General features: G+C 49.3%; 1 protein-coding gene across 13 annotated transcripts in view; it reads right to left on the bottom strand.

Annotated features, from left to right (window-relative positions):
• Positions 1–4285: 4285 nt before the first annotated feature.
• CLIP2 (CAP-Gly domain containing linker protein 2) overlaps positions 4286–17106 on the bottom strand; it is a 100487-nt gene continuing 87666 nt past the window's right edge. For all 13 annotated transcript variants that reach the window (XM_032129704.1, XM_032129708.1, XM_032129703.1 and 10 more), the window contains 6 exons: positions 15749–15832; positions 15185–15341; positions 14529–14688; positions 13455–13640; positions 8881–8943; positions 4286–8380 (listed from right to left, as the gene is read on the bottom strand). In XM_032129704.1, coding sequence (XP_031985595.1) covers positions 8369–8380; positions 8881–8943; positions 13455–13640; positions 14529–14688; positions 15185–15341; positions 15749–15832 — 662 coding nt within the window. In that variant the 3' untranslated portion in view covers positions 4286–8368. The remainder of the gene's footprint in view (positions 8381–8880; positions 8944–13454; positions 13641–14528; positions 14689–15184; positions 15342–15748; positions 15833–17106) is intronic.

The following is a 17106-nucleotide window of genomic DNA, read 5'->3' as shown; positions in this document are numbered from 1 at the left end:
GCTCCCCTTCTCTCTTCCCAACCTGGGAACTTCTCTTTTTGAGATAGCATCACAACATACATGCATTTTAAACTTACAATGAACACCTTGAATTACTAAAAAGACAGTTTTGAACACATTACCACAATTATCCAGATGTAGATCACAGTGTAAGATTTAAAAAGACTAAGTAAAGGAGTTTTTTTTTTTTTTAAGTATTTGACAGAATATCTCTATACCTTGATGAGCTGGGCCAGAGAAAGAGGGGCAGAAAAGTCAGCAACCTGTTAATAAAAGAATTAAACCACATTCAAGTTCAATGTCCAGCTGGGTAACCCCCAGTGTTTCCCACAGCCTGGGGCTGATCCACAGCAAGGCCAGGACTCTTCCTGTCCTTTGGGTGAACTTGAGGAGGTTCCATCTGCTCATTTCTCCAGGCTGCTGGGGTCCCTCTGACTGCAGTCTAATCCTACAATGTTTCAGCTGCTCCCCCCAGCTCTGTGTCCTTGTGTGAGTAGGTGGCAGGTGGTCATCTCAGGGGAAAAGGACAAACAGACCCCCTGAGCCCCTCTTGTTCTTCAGCCCCATTGGAAACAGCTCCAGGCTCAGCTACTCCATGTTGTTCTCTGGGATGGAGGTGAAGACTGTCCAGCAGCTCCCCATTCCTGCTCCCCCTCACTGTTCCTGGGGAGGGGCAGGCCTGGAGGCACCGTGCGCTGGCGTGCAGTGGCTTTTGAGAAGGAAATCAGCAATTTTGACAGGGACTTTGGTTCAGCAGCAAAGAGGTGGGGAGGAAAGTGCCTTGCCAGGGAGGCAGCACAGTCTCAGCCCCGATTTCCATCCTGGGATGCCTGGCTGTGGTGCTCCAGCAAGCCAGGTCCCTGGAATTGGGGCTGCAGCAGGGAGGGGGGACACAGGCATCCCCTGCAGGTCAAATTGCACCTTTAGTGGCTCATGGGTCTCTCAGAACCAACCAGAGACCTGGATCATGCTCCCCCCATGCCAACTCTCCATCCCAGGACTGGAAAAGGATCCCACCCTCGAGGGAGCATCAGCTGCCTCTGAAGGCCAATGGCAGGAATGTAACACTTTCATCAGCTCCTTGCCCCACATTGGCGCTGGGCTGAGCCCCATGGACTTTCTGTGGCAAGAAATTCCTTCCAGAGTTCAAATGAATTATTCTCCTTCCAGCTGCTGGAGTACAGCAAAGCCCACAACAGCAGCTGATGCCATCAACACCTGCTCCATGTGCTGCATGGAACACATGGAGCACAAATAAGCCATGTGGTGACCCAGGCACCTGCTAATCTTGCCCTCCTATTTCAGGAGATCCTGAGACCCTGCACTACACAGGGTCAGGGAATTGCTGGAGAGACAGAGTGTCTTACCCACCTTGAAAAAAGAAAATAAGGGTGTGTTGCTATGTGGCAACACGGGATAGGTCACACCATATAGGGAAATACAGTGCCTTAGAGAAGTGTATAAAACCAACTCACTCCTTTGAATAAACGATTCAGATTCCCTGCTGGTCTGAGTCCGTGCCTCAATCGCCGACAAATGGTGTCCCTGTGTGAGGAATTTATTATATGCCCAACTGTGCGTCCATCAGTGAGCCCTGTGGGACTTGAAGTGCTGCTGAAAGAAGCCGAGAAGCTGGCCAGCGATTGATCCCTGCAAGTTGTAGGTGAGCCATGGGAGATGTAGGGGATGGAGTATCCCAGGAACAGAACATTGCAGAGACGTTGGAACGGATTTTAAAGAAACATGGCAGGAAAGTTGAATCTAAAGATTTGAACAGACTCTTGTTCTGGGCAAAGAACTGTAATTCAACTTTAGATAGGACCAGTATTTTTGATCCTCGGACATGGGATGCTTCAGATGCGTTGTGGAACCGAGTTGCGCAAGGCGATGCAGCGCTGATGGAGCTTTTGTGTCCGTGGAGGACAGTGTGTAAGGCGCTCATGGTGCCTGCAGCACCCAGAGACCGGATAAAGAAAGACGCTTGTGCCACCGCAGCAGCTGTGCCGACCCCTTCTGTGCTGCCTGTGAACCGTAAGTCTGTTGGGGCTGAGGGAGGAGAACCAGAAGGGGCCCCTCATCCCCCGACCCGTTTGACCCTGGAGGGGAACCGGACGGTACCGTAAAGCTGGTACTGCCCCGCGCCATGCGGCATCAGCTGGAGCCGGGTCACGGCAAGTGGCTGGAGCTGGGAGGAAGCGTGTCCCCTCTCTGTTTGCCTTCTGCGAGAGTGCAGCAGCAGCAGCAGATGCGGCGTGGGTGAAAGTGAGCACATGACGCTGGGGAGCACACGCCGACAAGTGCATGGCAGGGCCACGCGGCATCGGCGAGCACATGATGGCAAGCCATGCCGGCGAGCCATGCCGGCGAGCACATGGAGGCGAGCCATGAGCCATGCTGGTGAGCACATGGAGGCGAGCCATGCCAGTGAGCACGTGGTGGCGAGCCATGCCGACGAGCACACAGCGGCGAGCCATGCCGATGAGCACATGGTGGCGGGCCATGAGCCATGCCGACGAGCACATGGAGGCAAGCCATGAGCCATGCCGGTGAGCACATGGAGGCAAGCCATGCCAGCGAGCACATGGAGGCGAGCCATGAGCCATGCCGACGAGCACATGGTGGCGGGCCATGAGCCATGCCGGCGAGCACATGGAGGCGGGCCATGAACCATGCTGGTGAGCACATGGAGGCGAGCCATGAGCCATGCTGGTGAGCACATGGAGGCGAGCCATGCCAGCGAGCACATGGAGGCGAGCCATGAACCATGCTGGTGAGCACATGGAGGCGAGCCATGCCAGCGAGCACATGGAGGCGAGCCATGAGCCATGCCGGTGAGCACATGGAGGCGAGCCATGCCGGCGAGCACATGGAGGCGAGCCATGAGCCATGCCGGTGAGCACATGGAGGCGAGCCATGCCGGCGAGCACATGGAGGCGAGCCATGAGCCATGCTGGTGAGCACATGGAGGCGAGCCATGCCGGTGAGCACATGGAGGCGAGCCATGAGCCATGCCGGTGAGCACATGGAGGCGAGCCATGAGCCATGCTGGTGAGCACATGGAGGCGAGCCATGAGCCATGCCGGCGAGCACACGGCAGAGCCGCGCCAGGTTCCCTGCCAGTCTGGGTCTGTGATTCAGTCGCCAACAAAGGGGATATCAGGGATATCTGCACAGACTGTTACACTCTGGGATAAGGCTGCATGGACAGTTTTCATGGTGTTGGCATCAAGCACCTGTAATTTTCTTGGGGCCTTGCTCTGGAACAAAACCAGCAACTGCAAACCTCAGCTGCTCTCGGAAAGAATTTAAAACTTTCAGGTAATCTTGGTATTGGGGAATCTTAAATCCAGGAAAAGGAGGGTCCAGGAAGCAAGGGAAAAATCATTCCAGTTTTTCCCTCTATCTTACACAGCTGGCAATATTTTCCTATAAAGGATCTACAGCCCCTGGATGCAGGGAAACTCAACAGGAGGAGATGGGTGTTCCCTTGCTATATGGGCAGTGCTGAGCCAGGCCACAGGCAGTCAAAGAAATTCCCAACTGAGATGTTGTACCATGAAAAAAAGCACCAAGCCCTGGAGTAAATCCCTCCAGTTCTGCCTCATGGGTGACAGCATAACCCTGTGATGCTCAGAGCATCCATGTGAACATGTGCTGGGAACACAGGGAGAAGAGGGGCGGGGGCTAGGGGGTGGCAGCTCCTTCTGGACTGATCCACTGTAATCCCCATTTCCCTGTGCTCTGAAGGTCTGTGGTAGATGACCTGGAAGGAATGAGGATGACCCAATCAGAGTCTATGCAAAATGAAGGTGGCACTGCTCAAACAAGTATGGATCAGTGCTGAGGTGAAGGGAGGTGGGTCTGGTGCAGCACCCTGCAACACTCCTCACTCACCTCAGGGCATTATGGATATGTCAGCAAGGGACTGGGGAGACAATTAGATGGAGAATAATCATGGAATAATAAATAGCACAATCACTCTGAGGCCTGGGAGATACTCAGTGTCAGGAGCTGCCCCAGGTGGGAGATGGTGCTGGGCCTGGCTGTCCCCACCTCTGGCATGGGGTGCAGAAGAGCAAATGCCACTGTACTCCAGCTCAGCTCATCCCAGGGCAGCTCTGCAGCCTCCCAGCCACTTGCAGAGCCCAAACACAGATGGCTCAAGGCCACTGCTGGGGCTCAGGGCAGGGGGAGTGGTGCCACAGCCCTGTGCCCCCAGCGCCTTCCAGCTCATGACAGTTTGTGCATGGCAGAACACCCTGAACATGACCCAGCAGCCCCAGGATGCCCAACTTCTCAGCCACAGAGTTTATTGTTTAGTAGGAGCTCACCACACCAGCAAGCCAGGACAGGGGGATGGTACATGAATACAGATGTGGAGGAGTTACACAGACAGATTTATACAGCTTTTGTACAGAGGAAGAAAATGAATCAAATAACAAAATAGACAGTAGCAGTCAAACCTTTTTTTTGGTCTTTTTTTTTTATATCATACTAACAAAATCTGATAGCCAAAAAATGACTAAGCTACAAAATTGTAATACATAATGTATGGGTAAAAGGTTATCATCCATTTATACATCTAGTATCATCTTTTTTCTGGTAACTTACAGGAGGCCTATAGGATCTTAGTGTATTAATAACTCCCTACAGATAGTGCTGAGCTGCTAAAGCTGCTGAATAACAGAGTACAGGAATTTTTGTTAAGACTTTTACAGTGTCCTTTGCATCATTTTGTTTAATGAAACCCTCATGCATCTCTACTGCAAGCCAGAGGAACTGCTGGTGGCTGGGGGGAGGCAGGAGCTGTAAGGCCTTGGCTGGCAGCTTGGCACCTGTCATTTCAAGAGCTGTAACACCTGGGCAGTTTGGTACCATCATTCCATAGGGCACCAGCATGGTGCTGGCCCTTGCTCCAGCTCTCTGGATGCTGCAGGAGGGATAAAGCTGACATTCCCAAGCAAGACTGATTCTTTTCCCTTTGGTCTTGAGAGTTAGAGAAGAAATCACTCAGTACTGAGTAGTCTCCATTCCAAAGGCTTTTTCTTTCACTGGATAAGAGTTCAGCTCTCAGCAGAAAAGCATCACTAACTGTCAGGGTAATGCCACTGGCTGTGGGGGTTGCTCCCACAGCCACAGTGGGTCCTTTCCTCAGAGCCCAGGGCTCCCGCAGCATGTCACCTCCTGCTCCCCACCCTGCACCGGTGCTCTGGGCACGATGCTCAGAACCCAGCTCCAGATGGAAAACCAGCATGGCATTTCCAGGCTGGGAGAAAGGCTGGGGAGAGCACAGCCCTCCCTTACCAGCTCTCGGGGATCGAGATAAGGGCAAGGCTGAAGCCAAAGGGGGAGTGAAGGCACAAACAGGCACCAGCCTGGATCAACAACAGGACAAGGGTGCATCAGTGCTCCTGCTACCATGTGCCCCTGGAAATCTCTCCCAAAGAACCAAGCCAGTAAGACCAAGTATCGTGAAGTACTTTATACACCACCACACAGGCAAAAATAGCACTTAAACTTACAAATAAATAGAGGGGCTGGGGAATCTCCTCCTTGTCGTTTCCAAGTGTGTCCCTAGTGTGGTCTCTTACCACCTCAGAAGGGCAGCCAGAAGCTGGTGCCTGGGGAAAGCCTGTGCTAATTTTGGAGAGGGAGGAAGTGAGTGAGTCCAACCCCTCCTGGCCACAGGGTTGAGCTGAAGCCCTGATGAGCACACAACAGCATATCCTCGACGTTGGCGTTGTGGCCGGTCCTGTTTGGAAGCAGCTCCCATGGACCTGCACCCCAATGGGTGGGGGGCTTCTACCCTCAGCCCTGCAACACAGTGACCACACAGCCTGCACAGAGAGCCAAGCAGTGCCATCAGCTCCCGGCTGATCCTCAGGGACCAGCACAGCCATTTACAGCCAGAGAAGACCATCAACACTAACTTTGAACCTGCTCTGACACATCTGCTCCTGTTCTGCATTGTCTCCCAAGCTGAATGGGAAAAGCCACAGTTCTGAGCTGCTCTCAGGGGATGGTCCTTGGGAACAGGCAGTTGCAGCCTGACAACTTTGGATCTGATTAACAGAACTAAATACATGGTCCCCATAACCACTCGCAGGGGACCCCACTTTGTACAGAGCCAAAGGGAGGTGGAAAACACAGGTATCTCTGCTCTGTAGGTGAAGGCAGCTGGTCACAAGTCACTGTAAGACTCAGAAGGGAAAATAAGTTACAAACCAGAATGGGGTCTCTCTCCTGCAGGTGCCCAGGAAGCCCTGGAAAGCCCAGAGGATCTGCAGACATGACTTCAGAGACCATCCAGCCAACAGGAGCATTTTGGGAAACATCAACCCTAAATTCTTAAAAACAGCAGTGAGGTATTCACTGTTGAGGGCTGTAACAAACAAAGACTCGCTCTGGGACTTTCCAAAATCACTTAGAAGATTAATACTCAACCAGGAGGGTTTTGGAGACCACTCCTACAATCCCTTGGGAAACTCCTAGAGCTAGGCAGAGATGTGGCAATCTTCCTGGTGATTAGTAAGAACTGAAGAAACACTTCTACAAGGCAGGATGGAATCCGACGTGAATTATTTTCAGCCAGTTCGATCCCACCATCTCCCTCCTGCTACCATGTGCCAGATTTCTGCTGTGATTTCTGACCTGCTTTACCTCCCTGAAGTCCCCTTCCTCTCCCATCCTCCTCTGAAGGACAGGAAATCACCAATCCTGCATCAAATGAGAAGGTTCAATATTCAGCATCATACTCCTCATGGCAAAATTGCAGCCATGAAGCTCAAGTTTTTCCTAGGCTGCTTCTGGCTGCCCATCCTTCAAGAAGCAGGAGTCTGGCAACCCACTAAGAAAAAGTGACACAACTTTGTGGGAAATCAGAGCAAAAAGCAATGGAGCTGATACACCATCATGTTCACCTACCAGGGGTCTGGCTCAGATCTCCTCTCCCATCTTGTCCTTTCACAGATGCCCCATCATAGCACAAGAGCTCATGAAGACTGGAGGAGTTGGGCACTAACTGAGAGAAGCCTGGAAAAAATATTGCTGTGACTGTTCCCTGTGGTACTGAACAGTGAACCTGAGCTGGGCTCTTTCACACCTTTAAGAGCACGTTGTTCCCTTCCTCTGCCCTAGTATCACTTGGGAGCTGTGGTGCAAAGTTAGAGTAAGCCTTGGGAAGAAGGAACAAGATCCTCTGCTGGTACAGTCACAAGAGCTGTGTGGGCTCCAGTCTTGGATTGCCTCTGCTCCAAATACTCACACTCAGGTCATGCAGAGGATTGCTGAAGCCATCAATGTCAGGCTCACAGCGGCACCTTCACCTCATCCATCCCTGGTAGCAGGGGATGGGCATCACACTGAAGAGGCAAAGATGGCTCTGAAAAGCACCAGGCAATCTGCAGTTAGCTGTTAAATTAAACAGGTAAGGAGGGAACCATTTGCTCAAGGCATCTGTCCCACACTGACTGCCCCCAGCATGGAGCTCCAAGGTCAGTAATGCTGAGATCCAGCATCTGTGGAGTCCTGAGTTCAAAACAGACCTGATGAACCCCCCAGGAGTGAGGGGGACCAAGCTGGACAGCTGGCTATGGCACAGGACACCAGCAGGCCTGCTCAGAGATCTCACTGCAAGAAGAAAGGCCAACTACACCCAAGCAAAGTGTGCCTGACCCCAAACTCAGAGCCACCACAGCTTCTTCCCCAAATGGCAGGGGAGAAGAAACAATGTAAATATCCCTCTGAAATGGGATTATTTCCCACAACATGCTATAATACAAGAACTAAGTGCAGCCTCTGCTCTAAAACAGTGATGTCTTCTGCAAAGGGAGGAGGGGAACATGTCCCCACACCTCTCATTATCAGCCCAGCAGGTTTCACTCACTTGTGCAGGTCCTCATGACACCAGGGTGGGTGGGAGGGAAGGGACAGACCCCATGGGAAGGGTGCAGCCTATGGGCACATGCTTTGAACACGACAGGCAAATCCCTTTGCAGCTCCTGTGGGGTTACTGGGACCCGCTGACACTTCAGCCACAGGTCAGGGCAGCTGTCATCCAGACCACATCAGCTGGTGGGACAAGGGCAGCTCAAACAATACAAATTCCACAGTCAAAACCAATACAAGTAAGAAACCAAACCCAGAGAGGTCTTTCTGCTCCCTCCTGGAACAATGGCCATCTTGGAAAACTGGACTCTGGGATTGTCCTGATTACATCAGTTAGTACATTATAAACATTGTCCTGCTTTAAAGTGAAAATACTGTGTGTGGTCTTTTGGAGGTCCTAAAGCCAGATGTGGTGTTGTTTTTCCTGACTGTGCAGAGGAACTGATACTGGCATGAAATGATCCTTTTCACCTCTTCTCTATCAGAGCTTCTCCTAGAAGAAAACAGATCTTGTTAGGCAAAATGAGGACAAACACAGAGGCTTTTTTTGGAAGAGGCATGGAGTGGGATGCCCACGGCTTTGCCCAGTATGGGTGGATGAAGTCTGCTGTGGGAGGCCAAGACAGCGCGTCCCACAAATGCCACCCATATAAAGGGCACAGAAGAAATCTGAGACTGAGCAGGTTCTAGCAGGGGCTGCCAGGAGTAGAGTCACATAGCACTGACCCAGGAGACTATGGGGAAACTCCTTTTGCACTGCACCTCAGTGTGTCCCTCACCACCACCTTCCCCATGGCTTCAAGGAGTGTCTAGTGAGGTTCCCACCACACTTGGGAACTGGAGTTGTGCAAAGCCTCTTGCTTTTGCTGTGGGAATGATACAGTCAAGCTTTGCTGGCAGAACTACCCCCATCCAAGTGCTGTCCCCACCACAGCAGGCAAGAAACCACACAAAGCAGTTAGTGTTCTAAACAACATTCTACTCATAACTTACCTCTTGCTTGTGGGATTTATCCTGCTGGTGAATCCCGTTAGCAGACCCAGAATTTCCAACAGTCTGCAATGGAGAATAGACAACACTTACTGAAGAGAGGCACACATCCTGGTGGTTTTGCTTACAAGCACTGAAATCTGGCAAGACTGTCATGTCCTTCCTTAGCTGCCCACTCCACACAAGGAACAGAGGATGCAAAAATCCCACCCCACTTCTGGCAAGAATCTTCCTGCCCTCTGCAGCCTGGCTCAATCCCCACATGCCAGATTGCATCCCTCCCAGCTACCAAACATCCCCCAAGCTCCTTATGGTCACAGACCCACTATTCACCCCAATGCTTAAATACCAAAAAACAAACCCTCAGCCAAGGGCAGTGTTAGCTGCAAAGCACAGCACACTGAACATCCAGCACGTAAAGGACATTTGCCATTCCCCATTTCCCATCTCTGAGGACAAGCCTGGCAACCAGGGGAGGGCTGGTTGTAAACTGCCTTCTCTCAGAGGATGTATTTCTAAATTTGGCCAAACCGGCACAAATTTAGTGGCGCCCAATGTGTGGTTCGAAGGAAAGTGAAAAGCCTGTGCTAATTACATTTTGGTTTGAATTTACTTATTCTGTGCAGGGGTAAAATAGTCACCATGTTGGTTGAGTTCATCATGTCTCTCTGGTTTGATATATTCATGTATTTCTGGTCCGTAGGCTTGTTTAAGGTACTAGTGCCTTGCTGGTCCCTAGGCCTATTTGCCTATCCACAACTTGCTCTGATCTTATCCTTGATAAGGAATTTTTGCAGAGCAGAGACATGAATTCGGATTTCTGTTTTGCTGTGCTCGGTGATAATGATTTATAAGAAGTTGATAGAGGTACAGGCAGCTGTTCAAAGTGTGTATGATAAGTGGTTTCTCCGTCCTAACCCCAGTCCTAGTTTCGGTAGCCTGTTTTGGGAATTTATTAGTAACTGCACCCAGATTGTTAGACGAGGAGGAGACGGGATTTCCCTCCCCTTTAAATTTGATAGGTTATCTTTTGAGAATGTTCAGTTTCCCCTGGATGTTAAAGACACCATCCTCTTGGCATTTAATCTGGTAATCTTCCTCTATATTGATTTGCAGCTTGTCTAGAATAAGAGCTCAGATTTCCAGGGTGACTGCTGAGACACCTGACCAAGAGGTGGAAAATCCTGAGTGGTGTGGAGAGTGGGAGGATATAGGCCAAACCCTGAAGAAATTCTCTGACCCAATGGTTTGCAATTTCCCCCCTGAACAAGTTCCGAAACCAGCTGAGGTGGGGAAATATCTGAAAGAGAAATACAATGACAATTCTAATGAGAACAAGCTCCTTGCAATATGTTGGGCTTTGGCATATGCCTATCGCACATTGCAGCAGGTAATGGTAGAGAGGCAGGAAGATAAATCAGCAAAGCCTGCAGACACCCCAGTCACTCAGGCTGCAGATAAACCAGACAGCAAGCCCAAACCAGATGGAGAGTCTAAGCCATTGACAGTGGCTCCTGTCACGAGGAAAAAGCACACAACCAAAACTGATCGCCCAGTGAAAGATGATGATGATGATGCAGGGGAAGGGACCTCAAAAGATGCAGGGGAAGGAACCTCAAAACCACCACCTGACTCAGGCACAGAAACCATTACTGAGTCCATGTCCATAAAGGACCTTCACAGCCTAAGAAAGGATTACACCCGACGGTCCGATGAATCCATAATAAGTTGGATGGTCCGTATTTGGGATGCAGCAGGTGATGATGTGATGCTGGACGGTGCTGAAGTGAGGCATTTGGGATCCCTGTCACGTGATCCAGTTATCAACCAAGCGATGATAAGGGGGGCTGACTCTGCCAGTGTCTGGAGACGGGTTTTGAATGGTGTGAGGGATAGATATCTGTGCGGAGATGATCTCTGTATGCAGCAAACCCCGTGGAAGACCATAGAACAAGGGATCCAGTGCCTGAGAGAACTAGGGGTGGTAGAGGTTGTCTTCACAGATGACCCAGGATTGAGGAGCCCAGACCAGGTCAGAGTTAATCCATTTATGTGGTGAAAACTCATACAGCTTGGGCCACAAGAATACGCTTCTGCTTTAGCAATAATGAAACCAGACTACGGTGTGAATGAGACCGTGCAGGATATGGCAGTGAAGCTCTGAGCATATGCAGACTCCGTACATGGCCCAACACACGCAAGAATCGCACCTGTAATGTGGAATGCCTGTATAGCACTGCTTGCTGAGGGTCACTGTTTGTACGTAGCTGTATATATGTATATGTATGTATTGATGTGTGTGTGTAAAATTACAATATATTCGTTTGGGCATTGAGCCAATGATATGGGATAAGGGGTGGAATGTCTTGGGGTGACTTTATGACATTGTATCCCCTATCACTGCCCCACTGCCCAGAAATTAATTTTGTGCCTTTCTATGCCTTTAAACTGAGCCTGAGAGGGGAGAGAGAAAAGTGTACTTTTTAAAAGCAGTTTGTTTTCATGCTCCGAGGACACAGAGATAAAACCTGTCTGCTTCTGCAGAGCGAGGGTGGGGAAGCAGCCTGCTTGCTTTCCAGCCACCTTTTGGCCAGTTTTTCAGCTCCTTTTCCTCCGGAGAGTTGAACTTTTGTTTTCCTGGGACTTCGTTTTTTTCCCTTTTTCTCTGCTGGGCTGTTTCAACATCAGAATACATCAGGAGGAATTTCCACTGAGGCCTTGGCCCTGGACGGGGGCCCACCACCCCGTCCCAGCTCCAAGGAGGGGGAGAGACTATGGAAGGACTCTGAAATATTCCCAGGTTTTTCTCTCCACAGTGTGAGGTTTTATTATTTAGCATTATTATTCTTTTCCTGTATGTTTGTTAAATAAATCGTTTTTATCTCTTTCACTTTCCTTTGAGGAAAATTCAATTTTTCCCCAACGTGGTGGGGGAGGGCTGGTTGTAACCTGCCTTCCGTCAGAGGATATATTTCTAAATTTGGCCAAACCAGCACACCTGGCTTTCCACAGTAATCCTCTGCTTCTTTGCACCTTGGATTGTAGGTGAAGACATAATGCTATTCTGTCATATCTCTACATTTTCTTAAGCATGAATGTATCAAACTTATCTTAGCTGACCTCATAAGGTCAGTTCCAACTCCCTTCAGGTAAGATTAGTCATTTGCTAGAACTGGGGAAGAAATAATTACCACCTGCACAGCTTTTGGAGATGGGAATGCAAAAGGGAAGATTTCCCTTTCTCAAGAGACTGTGTATTAAAGCAAGTAGAGAATAACTTTCCCCACCCCTCCTGTAGCTGCCAAGAGATGAGGCTGTCATGATGCATTTGCATTTGACACATAGCAAGTGCAGCAGAAGTCACTCTGGAGGTACTGACGGGATTATGGTACATCCTGGACTGCCACAAACATGTCATCCTGACTCCAGCTGTCCTGCCTGCTGCTGGCAGATGCTGCACTGCAGGATATAGAGACTTGTCTGCAACACACAGATGTTCAATGAGCCAGCAGATTTTTCAGGGTTGCAGTTTTTTACCTTGCACCCTCCTCCTGACCACCTCCTTGCCCGTACCACTGCAATGCAAACAGTGTTTGGTGTATCCAACAGAGACTGTCATGGGAGGAGAAGGCTTGAAACCCCCCAGATTACCTAACACAGCATATCTGCACCTGCATCAGTGAAAAAAAGCTCTCTGCCCATTCTGTGTCTAGTGGCTTGTTCTATACTACCCTAAGGTGTCTGCTTGTATGCCAGTTGTAATTCATTACTGCAAGAGAAAGACATTTTTCAGCTGAGAATTTAAATGAGCAAGTATAAGAGAAATAATGGTGCATCTGAGCTCCAAAAGCCACGGCCTATTTGCAGACTCAAAAGCAAATACAGCAGAACAAGGACATGAAGCACAAAGCTTGGCAGAAGGGGCAGGTCACTCTGCAGGAGGAATCAGTCAGGGCTGAGACTCCACAGGTACGAGATGGAAAAGCCAAATGTTGAGAGTCAAGCTATTTCCACCCTTCAGTTTCATAAAGAAGGATGTAAGGCAACAGAAGCAGCTTTTCTTTAGTCAAAATAAACAAAGGGACATCAGAGGAAGTTGGGGAGAGAAGACAGAAACTGGAGTGGGAACATTCACAGTCCATCAGCAAACTCACATCAGACACCAAGGTGGTAAGAGAGCTCGTAAGAGAAATGGAAAACATTTTCCCAGAGTCACCTGCAAAGTTCCTTCTTAGGGACTGCAAAGATAAAACTCTCAAAGAAGAGGGATGTCAGAAAAATCTCAACTTCCATGTTATGAACACATGCAGCCAGACAATACTGTACACATAAAGAACAGTTACTCACAGTGCAACTTCCCCAAAACCCCATGTCTAACAACCATTCTCTGGAGCACAAAGGGATCTGTGATTACCAACTAGCAGGGATTTTATAGCATTAGGCTACATCTGACAGAACAAGGCCTTGTCAGGTTGCACCCAAAGAGAGGACCCAGTTGATGGTATCACTCCCTGAACAGAGGGCAAGATTCCGGGGGATTGATGAGGGCTGAGCAACCCTGTTTGCTGATGTTCTACCTGTGTTTTCTCAGAGGAGAGTCTCATTGCTTCCATAAGCTTCTCCATCTGGTGTCCCTGCTCCAGCGCGTTGCGCAGCACATCCTCCGTGCTGACGAGCCGGTGCTGCAGCCGGATCACTTCCGACTCCGAAGAGGGGTCGATCAGGGAGTATCGCCGCTGGTCTGTTACTGACTTCTCCTTGTCCTTAAGACAGCAAAGGGAAAATAGGAGCATTTTACATCAAAACCAATAGCTGCAGAAACTCAAGGTAGAAATCCACATAACTCCTAGAACTACATCAGCAGATGGGGCAGAGCACAGCTTGCATCAAGGGACCAGTTTGTTCCCAGCAGTTCAAATCAATTATTCACATTTCAACCACTGGAGGACGCAGAAGTACACGGGAATTAGAGGACACTGCTTATTCTTGGATCGGAGTGTGTGTAAAACGCGGGGGGGTAGCTGAAAGACTTTCAGTTTCTCCCATAAATTGTAACCCTATTTATCCATGGATCTAAAACCTGTGGGAACAGAAAAACACTGGAGAAGGACATAGCAGTCTACAACTTCCTCTCGACGGGAAGCAGAGGCACATAGCAATCTCTGCTCTCTGTGACCGGGGACAGGACCTAGGGAATGGCTGGAGCTGTGTCAGGGGAAGTTTAGGTTGGGTATCAGGAAAAGGTTCTTCCTCCAGAGGGTGTTGGGCACTGCCCAGGCTCCCCAGGGAATGGGCACGGCCCCAAGGCTGCCAGAGCTCCAGGAGCGTTTGGACAACGCTGCCAAGCACAGGGATTGTTGGGTGTCCTGTGCAGGGCCAGGAGTTGGACTTGATGATCCTTGTGGCCCTTCCAACTCGGGACATTCTGTGATTATATGACACATGGACATCTTTGCTGCTTAATGAGATGCTGCTAAGCCAGGCCACAGCTCAGTCGTTGTCAAGAGACTTCCCATCAGATGTTCAGCAGCACAAAAGAAAACACAAAGACCTGGAGCAAGAGTGAGGGGCTCAGACCCTCCCCCCCTCCTCAGCAGTATAGAGCCCTGCAGCCTCCAGGCCATGCCCAGGAGGGGTTTTAGTGCCCTCACCAGCACAACCAGTTTCTCTCGCAGCCCCTTGATGTCATCTTTGAGCTTCTGTTCCTTCAGCCGCCACTCAGCTTTGTGCACTTCCCGGCTGAGGTCCCGCTCCGGCCCCGGCGAGTGCCGGTTTGCCTCCAGTAACAGCGCTCTCAGCTCGTTCAGGCTCCTGGAAGCAGCAGCAGGAAGAGATGAAGACGTTCCCAGAGCCCACACCACCACTGGAGTCCTGCTGTGCTCCCTCCCACCTTTGCTACAGATCCAAAGAAAGGCCAGTGAGCAAATCTGACCCAACTCCCACCACTCTTTCCTTGTTGCACTTTGCCAGCTCTGAGATTGGGACCTGCACAAGGCACTGCTTGGGAGCAGGGCAGCAGCCAGCTTGGCTGGCTTGTAGATTACTTCATTCAGCATCTACACGGGTACTGAGCTGTCTTGCTGCTCCTGGCAAGCAGCGAAAGGACAGTGCATTTTGAGAATTCACAGCCTGTAATTCTAACCAAACTCACACAGCAGCGTCTCTAAAGAACGGGAAAGCTGTGGGCTGGATTTCAACAATGCAACTCTACATTTCTTCTGGTGGTTGATTACAGCACCCAGAAGGAACATGAATATACAAAGAGCCCCTGTGTCTCCAGCTCTGTCCTCCAGACCTGCACACCGACCTTTCCTTCTTGAGCAGCTCCTGGCTAATCAGGACCAGTTGCCCTGAGGCATCATGTGTTTTCTTGGTCAAGGCTTCCAGTTCCCCTTCCAACCTCTTCTTTTCTTTGAACACTGAATCAGCCTTCTTTTCTGCTGTTTTGCATTTATTTTCCAAAGCTATGAGAAGCAGAGGATTCAGGGGAAGAAAGTTCACTTAGTCCTTTACTTATATTCCTGCTTTTTGCCTTTTCCCAATCCCTACTCCTAAAAGCACAGACCTAATTAGTTCTTGGTCTGGCTGTAGTTAAGGGGAGATCTTGGAAACAACACACCCAGCTCCACTGACTTCTGCCTCATTAGCTTAACACATAAACAAGCCCAAACCCTCCCTCACAGGACACAAATATCTTCTGCAGTTTGTGTTCAATTCCTGAATTAATTTTTATCAGCAATATCTATTAAAAAAATAGCAGCATCATGTTTTACATCAGCCTATTTCAGCTCTGGGCTCTTGTTCAACACCAGTGCATAGGACAAGCAGGGAAACATTTCATTCCCACCAACACTGGATTAGGGAAACTTACCACTTACTTGGGCCCTTAGAGTTTCAGTCTGGGTCACCAGGGATGACACCTCTTTGTCTCTCTTACTCAGCTTGTCTTGGAGGTCTGTGAGGGAATGAAAAGACAAAGATTAGAGGGTTGGAAAATGCTTTGTGCAAATTGGGAAGGTGTCAGGTGCACAGCGTGGGTCAGGGTGCACCAGGCACCACGGTGGTACTCCTGTTGGCAGAGAAGCAGCTGGAGATACTGCATTTCACCACACTTGGAGGTGGGATACACACTGGGAAGTTGTATCAGACAGGGTTAAGAAAGCAACCACAAAGGAGGAAGGGGAAAAGGGAATAAAACATTTTAAAAAAACCAAAAGGAGCTTTTAGCACATTTCTTTGCATCACCTCCTACAGTGGAAGACAGAGACTGCTTCAAAAACATGTTTTCTGGAACTGATGTATTTCTATGCTCAGAGCTATAGATCTGAAGTCTGATGCTTTTGTGGCTCAGATCTGACCTGGTTGTTTTCAGCACATCTTTCTGGGGTTTATTCAGTGTGGAAACAATGTACACACAGACTGAGTGGCCATTCAGAGCAGTGGCTGCTGGATCTAGTTAAGCTCTACTGTCACTAGCCAGGAATTACCTGTCAGTCAGCAAACAATTTGGTATTGGAACATAGAGTAGTTTGGTTTGGAAAGGAACTTAAAGATCATCTTGTTCCACCCACCCTGCTTTGGGCAGGGACACCTTCCACTAGACCAGGCTGCTCCAAGCCCTGCCCAGCCTGGCCTTGGACACTTCCAGGGATGGGATATAATAAGAATGTGTTCTACATAATCCCATACCTGCAAAGACAGATGAGGCTTATGGACAATGCCTGGCTTGCACTGAGGGCAACAGAAATAGGACAAAACACCTCTGAATCCAGCTCTGCTATTGCTCAGACTCAGTGTTACAGCTCACCCTCTATGAAGGGGCTGAGTGTAGTTCAAGCTGAAATACACTTTGTACAAAGTTTTCTGAGTGCATAAGTTTCACCTTTTGTTAAAAGGATGGATTTAATTTATAGTAAACTTAATAAAAAGTAACTATCATTATTTGAAGTCAGTCACATTAATATCTACCATTATCACTCCTCTCCTGTGAACAAATAACATTTAATGTCTGAATTTTACCTGCTGTAAAAATCAGTGATGGGATGGAAATGCATCAATTTCCACAGGTCTGTCTGCAACCTGCACCATCTGTTTGGAGAATGTCTAATACAGGTAAAAACATCCATCCCTGCATATGCTCAGCTTGATTAGAGGGAAAAAACAAAGCCAGACAACAACTGTCATCCAGCAAATTTTGACAGATGAAACGACTTCCTAAACCCCTTCCAT

This window comes from Corvus moneduloides, chromosome 20 (assembly GCF_009650955.1).
Source record: "Corvus moneduloides isolate bCorMon1 chromosome 20, bCorMon1.pri, whole genome shotgun sequence".
Classification (NCBI taxonomy): domain Eukaryota; kingdom Metazoa; phylum Chordata; class Aves; order Passeriformes; family Corvidae; genus Corvus; species Corvus moneduloides.
The sequence above is the reverse complement of the archived record's forward strand: the minus strand, read 5'-3'. Positions and strand labels throughout refer to the sequence as shown.